We start from the raw sequence: 24,954 nt of genomic DNA on the forward strand, positions 1-24,954 counted from the left end.
TGTTCTATAGAGTAGTAACCCAAATAAAGCCAGGAGTGATATGGAAGGCCAAAAATCACAATATTTAAACAAAGTATATTTAGCCAGAATGGTGATAAGTAAAAATGCATCCTAAGCAAAATGTCTAAAGCCTAGAAAAACTCATCATTTCTTTGGGCTGCATGTTCTGGCCTTGACAGTTTCTGATCTCTTGTTTCTGAAGTATAAACAGGAGGAACACTTACTCTGCAGAGCTGCCGATGTTGTGTAGTAGTTGAAAGGCACATGGGACACTATATAAGCCTCGGAGAGACCTGCTAGTATGTCACCTACAAAGACTGTTTTTCCCACTCCAGCGCTTCCTACCAGCATCAGCGGCTGTCCTTTCTCAAGCAGCAACTCTATGAAATATTGAAGACGAGTTGTCTCTGATGTGTGAACCAGAACTCTCTGGGAGGAAAAATAGAATGAGAGAAAGATCAGAGAGAGAGGCATTCCAAAATTTTGTAGCTGAACCAACATAGTCATTTTAGAATTGAGACCAAATGAATTCTTAGTTCTAAACAGCCAGTAGGAGAGATCCCACTTAATTTCTTGTTTTGAATGATCAGTTCAGACATCACAGCTTGAGAAGAGCAGTTGGGTAGTGCCGTCAAAGTGCCACAGCAGAAGCAACTGATTTATTTTTTCCAATGAGATCAGAGCTAGCACCCAAGGCTCCCTATCACGGAATACCTACACTCTGCCTAACCTTGTGTTACACATACAAGGGAATGCAGTAAATGCTTAAGAAACCGTCCACCACTCTTTAGGAGATGATAAAGCATTTGAAAAGCCAAGCCACATATAAACAAAAATTGGTAGCAATTCCTGGGCCCAGTAAGATTAATGATTAATGTGCAAAATGATTAGGCACAATCCACGCTGAAGGAGTTCAGTGCAAGGAGAGACCAGCTTGGAGGAATCAGGCATTAAGTGAAATATTCACAAATCCAAAGCACTGTTGAAACTTATTGTGCATTGTTTTGTTAAAAATTCTCATAACAGTGCTTCTGTTTTGAAAACTGGCTATTTATTTAGATGCTACATTGTTTCACAAAAAATTAGAGGTGGCTTACAAGAATATAATAAAACGAAGAATACAAATAAATCAAAGCCAGACTCAGGGAACAGAGACTAATATATAAGATGAGGAAAAGGGGAAGCAGACATAGACACGCAGGAAAGAGAAGGCTGCATGGTGATTAAAGAGAATTTAATACGTCTTACATTTCTTGGTGGCCAAATTAAAAAGGGGATTGAAAAAACTACTTGCAGGATTTATATTGCTCATAAGAAAAACACATAAACTCTGTAATAAGGTTCTTCCCTACATGGTTAGCATATACTGACCGAGTATTTTATAGATCATTCAAGATCATCTTCATGATGATGAGCATTTACTCTAGGACTTCACTTGAATTCAGTGATACTCTCAGGACCTGTTGAAAGGCACAGACTATTCTGTGCTACACTGAACAGTCTTGGATGACTTTTTAAAATTAGACTTGAGTTCTATAACATGTTTTTCCTTTCCTGCTGCTAGTTGTCATCATTTGCTGTTTAATTTGGCTATTGATATTGGCTCTTTTGTCCACACATTAATACCAATAATTAACACCTACTGAGAGCTGAGTATATGACAGGTACTATGCTGAGCCCTTTGCATGCATTACATCATATGATACTCATAACAAGCCTATGAGGAGAGTTTTGTTATCATTTCCATTTCAGAGATGATGAAGTTAAAGCTTAGAGAACATTCATAACTTGGCCAAACTCATAGGTGGTAGCACTTAGATTCAAACTCAAATCTGTCTGGAGCCTGTGCCCTGCCTTACCTACCACACAGAACGCTCTGCTGAGCACGGACTGTATACACATTACCTGATGCCTTGGTACCTCTATTTCTCCAAATGTAAAAAGGCTAGTAACAGTCCACGCCTTAGAAAATTGTCATAAGGATTAAATTAGTTAATCTATGGAAATAAGGCACTTAGAAAAGGTCCTGACATATTATAATGTCATATTAGTATTTGCTACTATTATTGGCTCAATATGGTTCTCCTCTAACATGTTAAGAGGCTTTTAATCAAATAACCACATTTGGTGCAGTTGTGTATAAAGTAAGACTACGAAGTCCTGATAGGGTCTCTGTTGAATAAAATGCATCACTGATAAGGTGCACCAACCTTGTGATACCACTTTTTTGGTCGTGTGTGTGTGTGTGTGTGTGTGTGTGTGTGTGTTTCTTTTGGTTAACTACAAATCCTCAACTTTCAACCAGCTAGATAATATTGTTAGGTAGCTGAAGTCTAGACAGGCTGAGCTGAAACAGAAATGTCAAAATATATAAAGCAGATGGAGCAGCCCTTGTTGGTTGCCTCCCAGAATCCATTTGTCCACTTCTTCCCTCCTGCCAGAGTCCCACTTTGTTCAAGTCTCTGCCCCTCCTCCACACAACCTGACTCCTGACATGGTGTGATGATCGTCAAAGCTTAACCTCATTACCCTGGCCTGAGACTGGGTTAGAGGTGGCATGTGACCCCTGGTGAATTGGATACAGGGGGCAGTCTGCTCTGGGGCTTCTGAAAAAAGTTTCTTCAGCCTTAATAAAAAATATAAGAAAGTCTTCTTTCCCCCTAACTTGTTTCCTTCGAACTCCTGGGACCACTAGAGTCACCTTGAGATCAGGAGGGATACCAGTCTTCAAGTGAGGCCAGTGTTAAGGCGAGAAGATCTGAATCCTTGGTGATATCACCAAGTCATAAGGCCTCCCTACCTCTGAATTCCTGGTTTGTAAAATGATAAGTTTCCTCCTGGTTAAGTGGTTATAGGGTGAAATGTGTCCTCCCAAAATTCATATGTTGGAGCCCTAACCCCAGTGTCACAGAATATGACTGTATTTGAAGATAAGGCCTTTAAAGAGGTGATTAAGTTTAAATGAGGCCGAGAGAGTGGGACCTAATCCAATCTGACTGGTGTTCTTGTAGGAAGAGGAAATTTGGACACACTTCAAGATGGTCTCCAGGGATGTGTGTATACAGAGGAGGGACCATGTGAGGACACAGCAAGAGGTGGCCGTCTACAAGCCAAGGACAGAGGCCTCAGCAGAAACCAAATCCACTAACACTTCAAACTCGGACTTTTAGCCTCTAAGACTATGAGAAAAATTAATTTCTGATGTTTAAGCCGCTCAGTCTCTGGTAGTTTGTCATGGTATCCCTAGCACATTAATACAAGCAGAGGAGGCCCCTAACTCAAAATGACTGGTAAAAGGGAAATGTGAATACAAAGAATACACACGGGGAAAATGCCATCATGTGAAGATTTGAGGAATGTTGCCACAATGCAAGGAACACCAAGATTTCCAGCAAACCACCCGAAGCTAGGAGAGATTTTCCCTTACAGCCCTCAGATGGAACCAATCCTGCTAACACCTTTATTTTCAACTTCGAGCCTCTAAAAGTGTGAGACAATAAATTTCTGTTGTTGAAGCCACCTAGTTTGTGGTACTTGGTTACTGTAGCTCCAAGAAACTCACACTGGATTTTCTTTTATTTCACACTATCTGCCTCCTAATTAGTGTAGAAATCACCTATATGTATTTCATATGGCACTACTTGAAATAATAAGCTCCAAAATCAATCAAAACGACATGATTCTGAGAAAGAAATATAATGAAAAGCAAAACAGATTGAGGCAGAATTAGAAGATGGTTAAAGAATAACTTGATATATAAAAATGTAGGACAATTTATAAACAGTTAAAAAATGATAAAGATTCATTGAGATTTGTGAGCTGCCATGTGAATTCGAAAATATGAGTAAGAAGATCAAACATTCATTTTACGGCTTGAGGAGTAAAGGAAAGAAGTTATATGTGAAAAGCGCTGTTCAAGAAATTCACACTAAGGTCAGAAATAAGACTCACTAAACTAATAGAAACGTGCTTCCGATTTTTATAAAATCACACAATTTCTAGGAAAATCTAAAGAAAGCTGTTACCACAGAAATAAACTGAAATAAATTTTAAAAAAAGAAGCTGTAGAAATATAGAAACCATCCCACTAATCATTCCTATAACTTGAGATTCTTCTCTCCAAGGAAATACGTTATATGCTGACCATACCAACAGTAATTTACTGGTCAGGGAGGAAAAAAAAGACTGCTCAAAAACAAACAAACAAGGCTCAAACCAGCACCATGTGGCTTGAAGGGCAGTGTGTTCCCCACACCTACCTGCAGAGGTGCCTCTGGATCCATAGTAAACTGGGGGATTTTATCAGCCCAAGGCAAGAATTTCTTAGTTTTGTGGTCCAGATAATAATCAAAAATTGTTCCCTGGGATGGAAACTTCACTGCTTTCATCTCTTTATGCCACCACTGACTGAATTCAGCTTGACAACTAGAAAGCTAAGGAGAGCAAGAGAAATTCTTATTGCAGACTTAAAAGTAATTTTGAACGCACAGAAAGCCCCTGCAAATCTGGCTGATCACACAGTGTTTGCAGTGTACAGACTCATAATTACAAATGGGATTGAGTAACTGACCCAAGAAAAAATAAATAACTAGAAGGAAGCTATAATGAGTGACAATACCATCAAGGCAGAAAGCTATAATTGCCACATGTCCATCAGGTACAAATTTTCTGGAGTAATTATTAACTTAAAAAACAAGGTAAGCTTAGGTGAACCTTAGATGACCCCGAGGTTATTCAATTCAATAATGGGCTATCATGCAAATCACCATGCTATAAGACAGTGGTTAGCAAACGGTGGTATTGATTTCTACCAATATCTCCATGAACTGAGGGTAAAATGAAGAAAGTAAGAACGAAGGAATACTTTAAAAAATTAGTAACATTATTGATTTAAATACTGTTCTTTGAGCTTATAGCCTTCCTGGAACTTTTGGCGTTAAAATATCCTTTCCTTTATAAAGCTATGGTGATAATAAATGGTCATTTAAAAATAAATGCCTTTAGAAAAGCAGACAGTTGGTAACCCTATTTTATTCCTCCAAATCATTAGTGAAATGTTGGTGGTCTTTGAAATTGGAAATCTGAGAAGCTCTGCCATGAGGGAAAGAACTTGGACTTGGTCTTCTAGCGTAGCACAACTGAGTGGCCTAGCTGAAAACTCCACAAATTCCTGCCCTATAAGAGAATCTTCCAGAGAAGATGACAGTGTAGGAAACAGGTTCTCCTTGCTAGAACGTGCTTGTTTTTATATGACGACAGGTACAAGCCCTTTGCTGCTAGATTAGGGTTTGGAAAATGGACGAGGGGAAATTCCAACTGTGCACTAGCAACTAACAACCCCTTCTGTATCTACAGGATGACCTGGCCTAGACTCTTACATCCACAGGATGAGCTGGCAAAGTGAGTTTTGGTGAACTCTAAAAACACTGTGCATGGTCCATTGCATTCAGCAATCTCACTTATCTAAGACTTCAACTCCCATTTTTCTCCAGAAGAATTCTTAAACTTGCTTTTACTTTGGTGTCCTTATGTCCATGGACTACGGCCCACTTTTTGTACGACGCTATCTCACACACACAAATAGAGACAGACAGGATGGCTGGAGGATAGGAGAGTGTGGTCGGGGCTGAGAGGGGTGATCTGCCTTAGCAGGGAGAGCTGATCCCATCACTTTCCAAACAAGCCGAGCTCATATTCCTACCCACCACCACTCATATGGCAATGAGTTTAGGTTCATTTCAGTTATGTTCAGATTGGTGTCATGAGATTATTTTTATCACCCTACAGAAGTTGGTCTGAGATCAAGTTCATTCAGAAGGCATTCCTTATCTGGCACCATTCTCTGTAGGCAGGATACATACGACTTCTACTTTACATCAAAATTTGCTTCACCTAACCAACCGCTACATCAGCAAAGTGGTTTTGATGACACATTTTGAATCATTCATTCACTCACTGAAATGCATTTTGTTCTATAGTGGGGAAGAAAACAAACAGGGTTTCTGCCCTCATAGAGTTAATGGGAAAGAGAAAGGGGGAGCCATGAGGAAGCATGGTGCAAGCAGAGGTGAAGCCAATAAAAAGACAAATAAATAAATAGGCGCCTTGAAAGTCGACGTTGCTGGAAGTGAGAGAAATGGGTGAATCTATTTTAACTGGATGTTCAGGGAAGCCGTCTCTGAGAACAGGCACGTATTAGAGACAAGACCATTCCAGGAAGCAGGAAGAGGTCAGCATGCGCAAATATCCTGTGTTCCAGAAACTGGCCAGTGCAGCTGGAGGGGAGGGAGGGGAGGGAACAGCAGAGGAAGAAGTAGGAAGAGATAGGCAGGGCCAGAGGCCCTGAGGCTGTGTAAAGAGTATTAAATTTTAAAGTTTTCTCTTAAAAACAATTAAAGTGTTGTAAATTCAGTAATGTGTCATATAATCCAATTCACATTTAAAAAAAAAATCACTCTGGCTACTGAGTGAATAATGGATTATGGGGCAAGTATAGAAGCGGAAAGGCCAGTGAGGAGGTTACTTCAGAAGCCAAGTGAGAAATGATAACGGCTGTTTATAGGAGGCTCAGGGAGAGTTGATGGGGGACCAGTTTTGGAAGGTGTTTGCAACAGCCTGGGTTAAGAACACAGGTCCTGAGTCAGTCTGCTGCAGCTTGAACTTGCCTCAGACATTAGTTAGCCATGTCCCCAAGCAGGCTAACTTATCTAAGTTTCAGTTCCTTTTTGGTAAAAGAAGAAGAATAGTTGCACCTATATAGACAGGTTTTATTTTTTTGAAGATTCAGCGAGCTAGCCTATTAAGAGCCCTGAGCACGTTCCCTGACATACAGTAGGCACCCAAATTTGTCGAATAAATGGCTATCCTAAGACTCTTTCTTGGGTCTGCTTCATTCATGTTTCCAACTTCATAGCCTCTCTTTTGAATGCTTCACAGTTAAAGTCTTTTTGAAAATTTAAAGATGATAATGATGATGTCAACTATTCATTGGGGAAACAGTGTCTGGGAGAGGAAGGGGACCATGCGATGCCCAGCTTCTGGCTTGAATAACTGGCTGGAAGGCTGCCAGCTTGGGAAACTGCAAAGATGAAAAGAGGATCAGCTGGGAGGAAGGTGAGCTGTTATGATCAGAAGTAGAAAGATCTCAGCTGTCAACCTCCTACTCGTGTGATTTTACCTGGTTGTCTGCCCTGGAAAAGGAAAACCCTTCTGGCGAACACTGGAAAAAAGACAAAAACCATGAGGTGTTGGGGGAGAGGGGGAGAGGGGGAGAGGGGGAGAGTCTGCATGTGGTCTCCATGAAGGAGAAATCCACACATGTAAATCTTGCCTTTGAGAAAAACCATGTGAAGTCACCCAGTATTCTCACTCAGGCAACAGAGGCTATATTCTTTAGAAAGCACTTGGAGATTACCGAAGGAAATGTGGCTTCTGAGAAGGGTCAGAATAAGATATAGAATGCCAAATGAATGCCAGATTTATTTATAGATATAATTTATGGTTACCTAGTGACAAGAAGAGGAGCTGGCCCACAGGTTATAGCAACCATGGATTTTAGAACCTACAGTGAGTAAACCAACAAATTTGGGTCATTCTTGGCTGTGATGCCTTCCAATTTAAACTCCCTGTTTATATCTGGAAACATTTAGGGAAGCCTGGAAGACATATGCTATCTATTTTTAATTCAAAGATTCAGAGGTACTCATAGAAGCACTACGACCATGAGAGATCCTGGGGTACCATGGATGGCTTCTGGAGAGAGAGATACATGAGTGGGAATCCTGATGTCATCATTTCCCATCAGTCAAGTTACTTTGCCTCTCTGAGCTTTACTTTATCTGCACAGTGAGGATACCTTGAAGAATAATTGTAAAGATTACGTGAGCAAATCTATACAGAGAGGTGCATGGGAGAGATTAGATGTGCAAATTTCTAAAGGTGAAAAACTGCCACTTTGTACTTTGGCAAGTCTAAGCAGTTTGTGTGTGGTACATGTCGTGTGTGTGGGCGTGAGCTCACGTGTGTGTGTGTGTGCGCACACGCATCTATGCAAGTCCGTGTCTCAAGTGTTTGCCCAAAAGAACTCAGAAGTCACAAACGGACTATACTAGCAATGTTGTGTAGGAATGATAGCTTCACTTGAGGCTGAAGGAAAGAACAATGGAAAGGAACCAGCCTGAGGTTGACTGTGGTTCACAACAATTACCCTAGGAATCATGTGTGAGAGTACTTAGAGGGTAAGAGGACTAGAGACCTGGAAACCAATTTGAATGTTATTATGTGCTATGGACTGAATTGTCTCCCCACCAAAATTCATATGCTGAAGGCTTAATCCCCAATGTGATGGTATTTGGAGATGGGGCCTTTGGGAGGTGATTATGTTTAGATTAGTGCCTTTACAAGAAGAGACATAAGAACACTTTTTATCTTTCTCTCTCTCTCTCTGCCATGTGAGGACACAGAAAAAGGCATCTGTCTGCAAGGCATGAAGAGGGTCCTCACCAGAACCCAACCGTGCTGGCACCCTGACCTTGGACTTGCAGCCTCCAGAACTGAGAGAAAGTAAATTTCTGTTGTTTAAGCCACCCAGGGTATGATACTTTGTTATGGCGGCCCAAGCCAAAACAATGTGGTAGCCCACAACAATCTAAAGATGATACACTCCTGAATTAAGGCTGTAGGGATAGAGAAGAGGGGACAGATGTGACAGCTATTTTCTAACTGAAAGGATCTGATGACCAGGGGATGTAGAAATAAGATGATGTCTCCCAGATTTTTAACTAGAGCAACTGGGAGAAATGCATCACTGAGGAAAAGACAAAAGAGGAAGAGCAAATAGGGGGTGGGGCAGATGAAGCACCCTGTCTCAGGCACACTGAAACACTGCTGGTATTGACACGGAACCTTGAATTCAGAAGACAGATCTGATGGAAGGCTATGGATTTGACCTTAGCAGCCAAAGACAGCACCACCAGCCTGAATGAGCTTGCTGACAACGTACAGGCTTAGGAGAGAATAGGGCAAGTTGGATAGATTTATGATAATATACATTTTAAAAAACCCCATAGGGATCACATAGAATAATGTTTCCCCCCAAATAAAACTGGTTCTATAAACTATTTCTACACATACCTGATCTTGAAGTAGAATGCCTCCAAATGCCCAGATACAAGCAAAGACAAAATAGACCTCATAAACTTCCTTCGGGCTGTCAGAAGGTACATTTTCAGGAGTCAACAAACATTCCAAAAGAGTGCAAATAGTCTAAAGAAAAAGAAAAAGCCATTCTTTAAGGGCAACTTTTTTCTTCTTTTTAAACAGTGAAGTAAGTTCACAGGGCTTATTAACAAATCCACTGTACCCTTAAGAGATTCTGTGATCTTTCCCAGCTCAGTGATTTGCTACCCCATGAGACACAAAAATGGTGGCCTTGGGTTTCTGAGTCAGTGGTGGACATCCTTGGCCACTTTCAACCAAACTAATCTAGGTAACAACAAACTGTTAAAAAAAAAAGCCTATTATCATAAATCCTCCAATTAATAATCACTGTAATAAAGAGAAATACATAAAACCAAAAAGAAAAGAATAATGGGGATATAGCTGTGCTGCCTTTTTTATAAATAGGGAGTCATACTACATACTACACATAGTGGGCATATTCTACAGGCCACTTTCTCACTTAAAAACAAACTAAAGGCATTTTCCCTTTCCCGTAAGTGTTGCCCTACAATATCACTGGGAACGAAGGCACTAGATGGAAAGGCTATGTAACCATTTCCCTCGGTTGGACATTTAGATAACGCACTTTCCCTTAGTACTTTGGCAGCTGTTTCCCCCACCTGTTGTCATAAATTTAGAAAGTCGGACTGACAGCCTTAGCCTGTGGCATTTTTTAGACAGGACGCTAAATTTAACCCTGGAAGAAATGCTGTTCAGGAACTTGCTCTTCAGACCTTCCAGGTGGAACGGCTCTCTTGGTCTGAAACACACTCCGCGTCCAGGGCAATCAGGTCAGTAAGGAGGGAACGTGGCTGCTGCAAACACCTTTCTCATGTGAAATCATAACCATAATGAACATGTTTTAGAGCTAGTTCTCTAAAGCAGCGGTCCCCAACTTTTTGGCGCCAGGGACCGGTTTCGTGGAAGACAATTTCTCCATGGATGGTGGGGGCAGGGGGGGGATGGTTCAGGAGGTAATGTGAGCAATTGGGGGGAGCAACGGGGAGCGAGAGGCACATGAAGCTTCCTCGCTGGCCCGCCGCTCACCTCCTGCTGTGTGGCCCGGTTCCTAACAGGCCATGGGACCAGTACTGGTCCGAGGCCCGGGGGTTGGGGACCCCTGCTCTAAAGCACAAAAATGGTTGTCATGAGTTAGTACTGTCATAGACCCTCAAAACTCATGATACCCTTCCCCCAGTTTTTGGAGGCAGCAGTAGATTTTTATCACTATCATACACACAGCTACGAAAGCTATAACAAAGCATGTCATGTGTGTGCCTCTCCTTCCCAACCATGAGAGGTGGGGAAAATCCATGGTAACATGGAAAATGGGTCCTGGACATAATTTGGAAATGTTTTCAAAATTTAAATAGTTGAGCACCTGTTATATTTTTCAGTCTCTCTTGATTTCCATTATTTTATATTGTGCCATGATTGCCAATTTAAAATAATCTTCTAATTGAATAAAACTCACCAGTTTGTTACCAAGAAAAATAATGTAAAACTCTGAGGCTTTGCTATTCCTGAGTAGAAGCCATGTTAGTCTAAGGAACTGTTAAAATCAAAATGAAAAAGACTGAAAGGTCTGAATATGACATTATCCACTGATTTGAACATGCTGATAACTCACCTGATTTTTTTCTGTTTTCTCCCAGACACAGTACTTGGAAAACATTTTAAGCTCTGTGCCAGCAATTAATAAAATCATACCTTGGTGCATATTCTGAATGAGTTAAAACACCTTACCAAACGCAAAGCAAAAAAGTTTCATATAATGGAAAACATAGTACATTAATTTCTTAAAGTAGCCTTTTAAAAAGAATGAAATAGGGGCTTCCCTGGTGGCACAGTGGTTGGGAATCCGCCTGCCAATGCAAGGGACACGGGTTCGAGCCCTAGCCTAGGAAGATCCCACATGCTGTGGAGCAGCTAAGCCCATGTGCCGCAACTACTGAGCCTGCGCTCTAGAGGCCGCAAGCCACAACTATTGAGCCCGTGTGCCACAGCTACCGAAGCCTGCGTGCCTAGAGCCCGTGCTCCGCAACAAGAGAAGCCACGACAATGAGAAACCCGCGCACCGCAACAAAGAGTAGCCCCGGCTCGCCGCAACTAGAGAAAGCCCGCACACAGCACCAAACACCCAACACAGCCAAAAATAATATAAATAAATAAATAAATTTATTAAAAAAAAAAAAAAAAAGAATGAAATAATGCCATTTACAGCTACATGGATGGGCCTAGAGATTATCATACTAAGTGAAGTCAGACAAAGAAAGGCAAATATCATATGATATCACTTGTATGTGGAATCTAAAATATGACACAAATAAACTTATCTATGAAACGGAGACAGACTCACAGACATAGAGAACAGACTTGTGGTTGCCAAGGGGAAGCGGGGCTGGAGGGATGGATTGGGAGTCTGGGATTAGCGGATGCAAACTAGTATATGTTGAATGGATAAACAACAAGGTCCTATTGTATAGCACAAAGTATATTCAATATCCTGTGATAAACCACAGTGGAAAAGAATATGAAAAAGAATATATATACATACATATATATGTGTATATATGTGTGTGCATATATACATAACTGAATCACTTTGCTGTATACCAGAATGTATAACACAACATTGTAAATCAACTATACTTCAATAAAAATAAGGTAGTCTTCTTAAGCTATTCCCTTGCACACTCATTTTTGTCTCAAATTTTGTCCTTATAAGCAATCACTGCAAAGAGACGACTTTATACAACAGCAGCCAAAAAAGGAGTTAAGGATAAAATGCCATTTCTGAGTACTACAAAAGGAGGAAGGGAGAGCAAAAATCATATTAATTCCTACTGACTTATTTTCACACTACTCTTGAATGAAAAAGTTCGCACCACAGAGAAACACAAATACACAAGTCAAGATGAGAAGGAACTCGATACTTGCTTTTTTGCAAGTATTACACCAGAGGACGTCTAATTAGGCTAACCACAAAATTAATTCATTATGAATAAATTCAGACCTGCTTTCAGAAATAAATTATACCTCAGATAATTACTGTTGAAGACTATCGTTTTCTTAATTGGTGTGTGAATTATCCGAAAACCTGAACTTTCACTTCTTATTATGCTTGTGACTATTTCTAATTTAGCTTCAAACAAATTCTGTACCATAGTAACTTCACGGTAACAAAGTACTTCAAAACCAATTTTGCTCCTAAAGAGACACAAATAAAGGTTTCTAACTGTAAACGTTCTGTGAAGTTTTCGACTTGTCAAGGCTGGGGATAGTTATTCTTCACACTGAGATTAAGATCACAACCTTCATTTCTGTGTGCCGTGAATTATTTTCATTTGCTGCCGTGACAATGTATCATATACACTCTTCACTCTAACCAGCTGTCTCACAATGAGGATCAGAAAAAAAAAAAATCTATCCCTGAAATACTATGAAGTAGACTGACCTGACTTGTGGACTATTTTTCGGAGGGGGAGAAAAGAAAGGGAAGAGAGAGTGGGAGGCCTGGCAGGGTGGTGCCCGACGAGGTGGCCTTCAGAAGCTTTCTCTTGCTCACCGGCCAACATCTTTAACTGCGTGAATTTTTTGTATTCAAAAACACACTGAGCACCTTCTCTGGGCCAGTTACTTAGGAAACAGAAAAATAAATGAGGCTGTTACTATCCTGTTCTTCTTATTCCACGCAAATATACTTGGGAAGAACGCAATGATTCAATAATGTATTTGGCACCTACTATGTGCTTGGCATTATGGAAATCTCTGGAGATATAAAAATGGTAAAAGGTGGCTTCAGTCCTCTGGTTCACAGTCTTGTGAAAGAAACAGACCACAAACCCAAATGGTCATAGCATGTAATAGGCGTGTAACAGAGAGTTGCAAAAATCACTGGGGAACACGGGGGCTCGGGTGGGGGAGGGTTGGAGCTACCTAACCATTCCAGAAACCACTGCATCTTTTTGAACAAGCAAGAACTTCTATTTTGATCAAGACACTACCACATCAGGACTAGGGTGTGAAACGGTGTGACCCAGGACAAACCTGCACCAGGCTGCTCTCTGGAACTGAAGTGATGGTTTTAAAGCTTGTTCTCAGCTTATCCAAGCACGCAGGAACGTATTTATCAAAAAGAATTGTTAAATTGGCCTTTTCTGACTGATGACGCCTTCTGTCTATCCAACTGGCCACATACCTGAAAAAGGACACAGAAAAGCTTTTATGGAGCAAGGGGCTTGAAAAGCAAAATTCCACCAACTCAAAAGCTTCCCCCTTCAACACAGCTTGGTCCAACACTTCAGGGACACGTTGAGTGGGTTCATTCTATTTTTCAAATGGCAAATATTTTAAAATGACCCTTTAAAAACTTGTTTTAATGGCCATTTTTACCTTAATGAAAAGAATGTAAAAGAAACTCCTAATAGCACTTAGAAACCCAACATAATAGACGATAAGTAGGCCATTACTGAGCATTTATAAGGAAGTACAGTTTGTCATTTCCTAGAGAACTGAAACTATTTTCAGAGGGTAGGCTTTATTTATGAAAACAGCTTGGGATTTTTCTTGATGAAAACTGGCATCAATTACTTAGTAATGAGAAATCAGTTTCAAATAAAAAGGTGAAAATTCCATAGGGGCTATTTCCAAGTCCCTCCTTGTTCACTGGACTGAAAGTAACTCTAACCTGATAGCTGATAATGTGGTTCCAGTAAGTGGCTCTAAAATGGTATCTCACACTTGGGTACATGTGTATGAATCTGAAGCTTATAAAATGTTACCAATTTTGATACATTCATATCTCTAACATATTAATAAAACACTACTCATCAATAAAATGAAACATGACTTAGTAGTACCCACAGTAGCCTCTGGAAAGAAACTGTATGATATGACATGAAAAACAACTGCTCAAAGAGTTCTCATCAAATAGGAAGCAGTGATCACAAATACATATAGCTGCCACCAGAGACGCAGTGCGACCAGACCCATGACAGCTACACCTTGCTTTAAGCAAATCAGGTTTCATATTTTTAATATCAGAAGAAATTAAGGCGAGATGATTATCTTAGAAAAGGCTCCCTTTTATATTCACAAGCCTTCACAATAGGGTTTTACTAAATATTCAACTACCTATATACACTACTGCTAGATTTATAAAATATCTACTGTCAAAACTTTTTCAGGTCCAAGAGGAATGATTTCCAGCTGAAGTCCAGTCGCATGATGGTAACTGAGGGACCACTTCTGGTGCTCCACGAGTTGCATCCAGTGGGCGCCATGGAACAACGGAATGCAGGTGTTAGGTAGTGGGAATGAAGGCATGAAGGCCACACCTACCCCTCAGCTACTCATTTTACTCTTCATAAGCTGGCAGAAGTGGAATCTTAGTATCCAGAGCTTATTGCGGGGAGCGGGGGGCAGGGGAGAGAACTGTTTAGGGAGATGGAGCTCTAAGACTGCCTGGGTCTTTTCTTTATCCACTTTTTAACTCTGTTACCTTGGGCAAGTCAGTTAACCTCTCTGTGCCTTAAGTTTCTCATCTGTCAATGGAGATGATAATGAAATGCACTTCCTAGGGTTGTTCTGAGCAGCAAACGAGTTCTCATGTATTAAGTGCTTACATTAACACCTGGCATATAACAAATTCTCAATCAGTGCTACTCATTAGCACAGAGTTGGTGGATTTGGGAGAAGTGGGTTCAGATCCTGGCTCTGCCTCTCTGATCATCTCCTAAAGACAGTATGTTCCATAGGGCTTAAGAGTTGGTAGGCAGTGCCCTGATGCCTGTAACAAATTCTACCCCTACTCCCCACCCCTGTCTTTGGTCTCTGTGGGGTCAGAAGGCCGTGCAGGGATAACTAGGAGCTGCAGTGTCAACACAGCCCCAAGAGGGGGAAGTGGTCTTTGCACTTAGGGGACATGTAATAGCTACTTCATTGACCCACGTCGGCAGTAGCCAAAGTCTCAAAGGGAGAGCAGACCAGGCCCACGAGTAAATGATGCTGTTATACCAATTACGTCCACAAATAAGAAAGTGAGTTCAATCAAACCAGGAGACGTGGTAAGAGCTGATCCCGACCGGGGGAAAAAAAAACAACAAACCAAAATGACCTCTGCTAGAGGTCAACCACACCACACAGTATTGGGAGTAAAAAAAAAATAAAAAAATTAAAAAAAGTCTGTATTGTTAAATATGGACAGTTTTAAATTTCATGTATAAATGACTGCTAAATTTAGTAAACATTAAAAGACAGCAAATTATCTTCAGCAATGGCAAAAACTGAAGCTATATTTTTGTATTGTTGGGAATTCCTTTCACCTTACTTCGTATAAAAGTTTCTCATGATTTTTAAAAGATGCTGTAGATTTGAACATGGCCAAATGAAACACACTGCTATCATACAACACATAAGTGAAAATATCATACTTATTTATTCCTTACCTACATAAGTGATCACCCACATTGCTGCCCCTGCCTCAGGAAATAGCTACATTATGATGCCTTAATGCATCATCTTAATGCCAACGTCTAGGTCACTAACAGAGAATCTTTGGCTCATCAGTGCTTGCAAATATATTCCATATAAGCAGCTGTGTTGCTCTTCCTCCTTCTCCAGAACTGCTATAGGCACATCACAGGAAGTCTAAAGCCCAGCAGTTTAGAAACTATATAGGTAGCCAAAGTCTTCAGGCTTCTGAAGACTTTTTTTTATTTATTACTCTGTAGTCTGGGGTTGGAATCCTGTCATACAGGATAGCAGGAATTCATCAGAATTCTCCGTAGTTTGCCCATCACAGCTACAGATGGGTTTTCTATTATTCACAGTGGCCTGGAAAATAGCAGAAGTTGAAAGGACCCACAGATCAGGAGTGTACATTGATGATTTCTGAATCTGTATGTTTACACATATAAACAATATCCAAAGATGAAAGGATGGGATTGCAGGGGTAGAAAACAACAAGCTTATCCAATGCAGGTGAGAGAATGAGTGAGACAAAGGCAAAAGAATACTTTCAGCTAAATTATTAGAGAAATACAAATCAAAACTACAATGAGGTACCACCTCACATTCTGACCTCACATTCTGGTCAGAATGGCCATAATTAAAAAGTCTACAAATAGGGCTTCCCTGGTGGCGCAGTGGGTGAGAATCTGCCTGCCAATGCAGGAGACACGGGTTCGAGCCCTGGTCTGGGAAGATCCCACATGCCGCGGAGCAACTAGGCCCGTGAGCCACAATTACTGAGCCTGCGCGTCTGGAGCCTGTGCTCCGCAACAAGAGAGGCCGCGATAGTGAGAGGCCCGCGCACCGCGATGAAGAGTGGCCCCCGCTTGCCGCAACTGGAGAAAGCCCTCACACAGAAACGAAGACCCCACACAGCCAAAAATAAATAAATAAATAAATAAATAAATAAATAAATAAAATTTTTAAAAAAAGATAATATATACTTAAAAAAAAAAAGTCTACAAATAATAAATGTTGGCTAGGATAGGGAGAAAAGGGAACCCTCCAACACTGTAAATTGGTACAGCCACTATGGAAAACAGTATGGAGATTTCTCAAAAAAAACTAAAAATAGAATTGCCATATGATCCAGCAATCCTACTCCTGGGCATATATCAGGACAAAAATATAATTCGAAAAAAGACATGCACCCCTGTGTTCATAGCAGCACTATTCACAATAGCCAAGACATGGAAACAACCTAAATGTCCATTGACAGGTGAACGGATAAAGAAGATGTGGTATATATATATACAGTGGAATATTACTCAGCTGTTAAAACAAAGAAAGAAAGAAATAATGCCATTTGCAGCAGCAACATGGATGGACCTAGAGATTATTATACTAAGTGAAGTCAGTCAGAAAGACAGACAAATACCATATGATATCACTTATATGTGGAATATAAAATATGACACAAATGAACTTATCTATCAATACAAAATAGAAACAGACTCATAGACACAGAGAACAGACTTGTGGTTGCCATGGGGGAGGGATGGATTGGGAGTTTGGGATTGGCAGAGGCAAACTAATACATATTTATGTATAACTTAATCACTTTGCTGTATGCCTGAAACTAACACAACATTGTAAATCAACTACACTTCAATAAAGTCAATTTTTAAAAAAGGAGTATTTTCAGCTAAAGTAATAGAGGAAAAAGTATGATCTCAAGTTGTGGCTACCAAAAGTTATCTTCCAGGAATCAGACAAAATTCCAGAAATACTCCTGTGTTTTCCTATCATTATGTACAAGCCATGCGATACACAGTTTGGTAGATCTCATTTTCAGTTATGCCCACCTTAAATAATTTTAATAATTTAAATAATTACAAATGAATTTAATTCATTACCTGTTTGTTTTTCCCTTTCTGTGCATTTTATTCTTTTCTACTAGAAAAACTTCTCACGGATCATAATCTTCAGAAATTTTCTTCTAACTCCTGCTTTCTCTATTATCTCAAGATCTCAACAGACATATGAACTGTCTAGGATTCTTCCAGTAAACTTACTTAGAACTCAGAATTAAAATAGTATTTGGGGCTTCCCTGGTGGCGCAGTGGTTGAGAATCTGCCTGCCAATGCAGGGGACACGGGTTCGAGCCCTGGTCTGGGAAGATCCCACATGCCGCGGAGCAACTGGGCCCATGAGCCACAATTACTGAGCTTGCACGTCTGGAGCCCGTGCTCCACAACAAGAGAGGCCGTGATAGTGAGAGGCCCGCACACCGCGATGAAGAGTGGCCCCCGCTTGCCACAACTAGAGAAAGCCCTCGTACAGAAACGAAGACCCAACACAGCCATAAATAAATAAATAAATAAAACATTTTAAAAAATAAATAAATAAAACAAAATAAAATAGTATTTGATTTCTAGAGCTAGTCACATAATGATGTGATTTTAAGGATGTTGTTTGACCTCATACCCGTAAAATGTGGACATAAAATTATGCTTTTAAATAGCTCAGTGAATTTTAACAAAAATATTCCAAGTATCTTAAGCAATAATTGCACTCTATTTAGTCCCACAGAGATACTATGAACCCCACAGAGATACTATAAACATAGTATTTCATAATCTCTTCTATCCAAAATATCTTATCAGTTCCCATAATATGAATTAAGAAAATATATTTCCTAACTCTGTTCACTGAAGGGTCTAGAAGCAATGACATACAAGTGGCAATGAGCTCTCCTAGCATCCCTATCTTGGATTCCAAATACCACTCCTTATACAAAAAGCAGTCACTTCCAGCTCCTTAGAGAAATGGGTGAAAGAAGCGTAGGGGAAGTAAAGCCTGAGATGAGCAAGAAGCATCTGCGTTAGCCAGGAGAGTGAAAAAGAGAGAGCGAAAGGAAGGAAGGGAGGAAGGAGAGTAGAAGGGAAGAAGAGAAAAACTTCTTTACTAAAAATGTCACCCAATATATGGAGACAGAAGGGTTGACCCACTTTGTAACCACCAATGGGTTATTCTTCGAAATGTCTGGCTTGTTCTCTTCAAAACTGTAAATGTCATGAAAGAAAAAGGTGGGTGGATATTTTAGATTAAAGGAGAAAACAGAGATAAGTAGATGCAATGCATGGTCCTTGTTTTGATGCTGGATTTTTTTTAAAAGCTACAGAGGAAATTCCCAGGGTAGCTGGGAAATTTTGAAACATTACTGTTTGTTTTGATAGTATTATATCAAAGATGAATTTCTTAGGTATGCCAATTGAATTATGTTCATATAGGAGAATACCCTAGTTCTTAGGAGAGAGATGCTGAAGTACTTAGGGATGAACTGTCAATGTCTCCAACTTACTTTCAGACAATTCAGCAAAAATAAACAAAAGTAGAAAATATAGGGGACTACCCTGGTGGTGCAGTGGATAAGGCTCCGTGCTTTCAACGCAGGGGGCCCGGGTTCGATCCCTGGCCAGGGAACTAGATGCCACATGCATGCCACAACCAAGAGTTCACATGCCACGACTAAGGAGCCCACTTGCTGCAACTAAGGAGCCCGCGAGCCACAGCTAAGACCCGGTGCAACCAAATAAATAAATAAGTATTAAAAAAGTAAAATATATGTCTCTCTCTGCCTGTGAGAGGGAGTGTATGTACAGCCAAAGGAAAGTAAATTGGGTAAAACTGTAAAAATTGATGACTGCAGGAAAAGAGTGCATAGTTGTACAATGTACTACCTACCACCTTTTCAATTTTTCTATATTTTTGAACACTTTCAAATTAAAAAGTCGGGGAAGATTGAGACAGATACTGGTTTGGGAAATTAGGTTGATAACTACATTGATCTCAGAAGGTAATTAGGGATTAAATGAGTCAATACATGTAAAGCTATCACATTTTTAGTATTATGACATTAAAGTAAGGTAATAAATTATCCAATAAATATGGAGCTAAAAATATATCACCCCCAACTTGAAATAGCCACTTTTTGGTAGTTCATGGAAAGTTTCTGGCAGTAGGAGGTAAAAATATAAAAATATCCTTTACAGAAGATTCCCATTATTTTGGATAATGACCTGGATGGACCCTTTGGTCACACATATGAAAATTAAAACCTACCCATTGATCTTAAATTAAAAAAAACCTCCATGAAAATAAAATCTAATGGTGAAGAGGGGTTTAACTTTCTCAAGAATGTAAACTGGGTGACTCTTTTGCCAAACTGTGACCTTTGACTTACAAGGTAAAAGTCTTTCTTTAAATGGGGATTTAGACCGCTTTTGTTAGCACAAATCTCCATATGTTATTAAAACTGAACTACAGAGACCTTGGGAACTGTGAGATTCACTACTGAAATCAGACCACACCAGTGGGGGTGAGGGGTACAAGACTGCCTCTGCTCTCCACATGGGGGAGTCAAGGGGCACTCGAGATTCTCCGTCAGCTAGCCCCCGATCAACAGAAGCATCCTAGGAGATAGTCAAAATCCTAGCTGGGGAAAGGAGCTATTAGCTCAAGAAGAACTCTCCATTTTAGACTTTTAAAAATCACTCCCTCCCCTAGCCAATGAAGGTTTACCTTCACAGAAACCGGGCTATGGCTCTACTTGGCTGCTGAGCTAGAGGATGAGACTTTTAGTAAATAAATCAGTACACAGAAAAGTAGCCTGGACGAGTGCATGAGTCAGGCATCTGGCAGGGAACAGAGGTCATCCTCAAATTAGGATAATAGAGAAGGATCAATAAAAGGACTATTGGCAAAGGTGTGGGCGGAAGCAGGGAAAATGGACAGTAGAGTGCCATGTCATGGGGTGATGGCTGAGAAATGGTGAGAGCACCCGCGGCCGCAGGGACAAGAGAATGAAGGGCTATCAGAACCTGGAAGCAAAGAATCTCATGGAGAGATTTATGAGGACCTGCTGATGAAGGTCACGGTCATCCTGATGTGCTCCTGCAGGGAGGGAGCCAAGGGAATGAATAGCCTGACCTCACTCTCCTTTCTCCCTCTCGTTTCCTGCCAGGGCTCCTCATTGGCCAAACCAACCAGAAGCCAGAGGGCAAGGAGCCCATTGATGTGGTCCACACAGGATGGCCGCTGGGGGCACAGAACAGGGTGGAGGGGTAAAGAGAAGATATCTGACACAAGAAGCATGCCAGGCACCAGCACGTGTTCATGTGCAGAGCTCAGAAGTTTCTACAGCACATAGTGGGAATATGAGAGGGGGTGACAAGGGACCACCAGGATAAATTATGGAAAGTGTAAGCATTTGAAGAATAAGCAAGTGGGCACAATGAACTTGTTCTAAATCAAAGCATCACCACTGTTCATGTATGCATATTATGTGTATACATACAAACACACAAATGTTCACTAAATGATATACTTCTATCTATGTGCTCCATACGAGCTATTATTATTACTTATTCACTTAGTCAACAAATATATGTCTTAACATGTGCAAGGTGTGAACAGGGTAATGTCCAAATAAAAATGACAACTGCATACAGGTGCTAATTTAATGATTTTTAAATTAGCTTAATTAACTTTAAATTTAATTGCTAACATTTTCTTCAAATAATCAAATACATTTTTAGCATTCTTAGAAACCTAAGATTAAAAAAAGAAATGTTCACAAAAACAACAAAGAACCCAAACAACTAGATTAAAAAATAGGCAAAGGACTGAAATGGGCATTTCTCCAAAGAAAATATACAAATGGCCAATAAACACATGAAAAGATGATCAAATGATTAATCATTAGAAAAATGTAAATCAAAACTGGAATGAGATACCATTCCACACCCATTAGGATGGTTATTATAAAAAATAGAGAAAATAACAAGTATTGGTGGGGTCATGCAGAAATTGGAACTCTTGTGCTCTACTGATGGGAATGTAAAATGGAGTAGCTACTAATGGAAAACAGCATGGCGGTTCCTCAAAAAATGTGAAACAGAATTACCATATGATCTAGCCATTCCGCTTGTACATATATGTATCAAAAATAATTGAAAGCTGGGACTCAAAGAGATTATGCCCGTGTTCACAGAAGTATTATTTTCAACAGTCAAAAGGGAGAAGCAGCCCAAGTATCTACAGAAGGATGAATGGATAAACAATATGAGATATATGTATCTCTACCCAATGGAATATCATTCAGCCTTGAAAAGGAAGGACATTCCGGCACCTGCTGTAACATGCATGAACTTTGAAGACATTATGCTCAGTGGAATAAGCCCAGCACAAAAAGACAATTACTGTATGATTCAATTTATAAGAAGCACCTAGAGTATTCAAATTCATAGACAGAAAGTAGAAAGGAGGTGGGGATGCTGGGAGGGCTACTGCTTAGTGCATATGGGGCTTCAGTTTGGGAAGATGCAAAAGGTTCTGGAGATGGATGGTAATGATGGTTGTACAACAACGTGAATGTACTCAATGCCACTGAACTTTACACTTAAAAATGGTTAAAATGGTAAATTCGATGTTCATGTATATTTTACCACAATTAAAATAAAAGCAATACTCACGGATTCCAGCCTAAATCTTGTGGGTTCACGTATAGAATACCAGCCCTGGAAACAGTAGCTGGGGTTGCTGTCCTTAAGTGATGAACCTCGAAGAGCAGCCTCATAGAGGGAGTGAGAGCTATGCGTTCATTGCTGGCCAAGGTCAGCACCTGGACAGAGCAGCACAGCACAAAAGTGGCCATTTCATTAGGCAGCAAAGGCAAGGCTGCTAACTTTCCAAAACAGCACAAAGTCCTTCCCCCAGGAGAAGTGCCAAAGGCTATGAGCTCACTGCCTGAGTTAGAAATTCAGTCTGAATATATATAGGATGGATAAACAACAAGGTCATACTGGATGTCACAGGGAACTATATTCAGTATCCCGTGATAAACCATCATGGAAAAGAATGTGTATATATATATATATATATATATATATATATATATATATATGCATAACTGACTTTGCTGTACAGCAGTAATTAACACAACATTGTAACTCAACTATCCTTCCATTTAAAAAATGTTGTTTGTTTCAAAAACAAAAACAAATAAAAAACAAACAAACAATGAAATGCAGTCTGAATAAAGATCTCAGTTCATCCTCAGGGGAGCTCACTGACCCCTGAGGAACAAACTTACCAACATGGACTCACTCATGCCAACCTTTAAATAACTGTGGTAATTATTACTAAATATAAGACCCTTGTTTTAAGAGTTGATTACATAAAAAGGCCTGAATGCCATAAAAAATAAACTTTATTTAGAATATGAACTATCACAATTTTAAACTGTCCTATAGAAACTCATGCAAGTATAAGGATCTTAGACCTGTATTTTATGATAGACAATGTGTTGGTTCAGAAAACAGTAATTACTCTTAGGTTAAGGGTGTTACTACTACTATTCTATAGCAATGACAATTAATGACTTCTTTCTCCTGACCGTAACAGTAGACCTTGTGTTGCTTCAATGGTGTCTCACAGACCTGTACCTTCACCTTTTGTTTTTGCTGGACATTCTGGATTAACCATGGCAAAATGCTTAGGAATGCATACTCAAATCTTTAGCCATAGGAACTACTTAATTTCAAGAGCTAAATTTAGCCAATTAACATAGGGCACAAACTCATTCTTTTATTATCCAAGTAGTCCATACTTAAAGAGAAGATATAATAATAATTTACCCCTAGCTCTTAGAAAATGGTAAGATGTGGATGAACTAAATCCTTGGATACATATCTAACTCTCTTTAAAGATGGTTAAATTTATAGGCAAGAAAAAATGTATTCCCTTAAATTCTTTAATAGTGAAATTAAGAGAATTACCAGGAAGGTGCCACATCAAAATAGTAATTACATAAAGAATATCAGGTTAATGCCTGAAACTGGTATTAAAGTCAACAAGTGAGTGGAACTCAGTACACTCCAGGTGTTACATTTAAGGTTTAGCACTGAGGTATTACTCACCTTGTTATCGTCCATGACAGTATTTAGTGATTCAATCCACATGGGATCAATATCGCCATCCAGCACTATCCATTTTGGTCCATCATGCCTAAGATTTGCTTGTTCTCGCAGAATGGATGAGAATAGACCTATAAGTTAAGAGTAAGCAGTCCTGATGTATAATGGAGTTGAGTGCTATTTATTTCTAAAATAGATTTGTCTTATTTTTACTGGAAGCTCTTTTATTCAGTAAGTAAATTTGCTATAAGTTTGCCACCTCTTTCAGGTGGGCAAACAGCACTACTTTTTGAGCTATCCCTGAGATCTAGACCAATGGGCAAGTTTTACTTCCATGAGAAGGTTCCTTAACTTCTCAGGCTGAGCAACCCCAAATGTCAAATAAAGATGATAGTACCTTCCTTGAAGAACACCTGTGGAGATTTATAGCAGGTGATGTACATGAAACTCAAAACTTACACCAAATGAAAATATTAACCTTTTTCATGCACATATATTCAGTATCTATTTTAGGCCAAATATTAATTTATTCCACCTTTCTCCATTTTTCTATAACATTATTCAAGAGAGATCATTATAAAGCTAAAGTATTCAGAAGTGCGATACATTTCTTTGGGAAACGTGTTCACTGGCATTATAATAAGTTATCATTATCTCACAAGATGTAAAGATAGAAACATTTAAAATCCAGAGTCCTTTTTGCTAAGTATTATGCGTGTTTCATGGCACATTCAATAGTTGCTGACTGTTCAAAACTCAAGTATATAATACTATGGTGAAAAAAACTGTTTTGAGGCAGGTATGTGGAAGGTTTTGTTTCCTCTGTGAAGGATTTTGTGCAAAGATAAGTGATAGTCTATAGTAGAACCTGCTACCATAATTCATAAAACAGCCAGCAACCTTTTCTAATGGACACTAACTTGAAAGGCTTCTACATATTTTCAGCATAAATGGATATTATTCCCTTCCTGCCACAGTCCTTAAAAAAAAAAAAAAAAAAAAAAAAAGAAAGCCTAAGAGAGCAAATTTTGACTGTCCCACAAATTAAGGAAGCAGGGTGTACATGATACTAGGATGGAGAATGACGAGGTCCGCTCCTTTGATAGGGTCATCAGGGAAGTCTTCTCTGATGCGATATTTGACCAGACATTCCAGTAACATAAGGGGGCAAGCCATGCAGGTATCTCCAGTGTTGCAGATGGTGGGAATACCAAGTGCAAAGGCCCGTGACAGGAAGATGCTTGGCGGGTTCAAAGAAGAGCAAGGAGGCCCGAGTGCATGTGTAAGTGAAAGGCAGAGAAT

At 39.8% G+C, this 24,954-nt stretch overlaps 1 protein-coding gene across 1 annotated transcript in view; it reads right to left on the reverse strand.

Annotated features, from left to right (window-relative positions):
* The window catches only part of DNAH11 (dynein axonemal heavy chain 11), a 324,223-nt gene that overhangs the window by 146,634 nt on the left and 152,635 nt on the right, over window positions 1–24,954 (reverse strand). The window contains exons 41-46 of the mRNA XM_068550514.1: window positions 23,656–23,783; window positions 22,210–22,358; window positions 13,270–13,420; window positions 9,133–9,264; window positions 4,260–4,433; window positions 225–429 (exon numbers count right to left, since the gene is read on the reverse strand). Of these exons, the coding sequence (XP_068406615.1) occupies window positions 225–429; window positions 4,260–4,433; window positions 9,133–9,264; window positions 13,270–13,420; window positions 22,210–22,358; window positions 23,656–23,783 (939 nt within the window). The remainder of the gene's footprint in view (window positions 1–224; window positions 430–4,259; window positions 4,434–9,132; window positions 9,265–13,269; window positions 13,421–22,209; window positions 22,359–23,655; window positions 23,784–24,954) is intronic.

Source organism: Eschrichtius robustus, chromosome 8 (assembly GCF_028021215.1).
Source record: "Eschrichtius robustus isolate mEscRob2 chromosome 8, mEscRob2.pri, whole genome shotgun sequence".
NCBI classification, from domain to species: Eukaryota; Metazoa; Chordata; class Mammalia; order Artiodactyla; family Eschrichtiidae; genus Eschrichtius; species Eschrichtius robustus.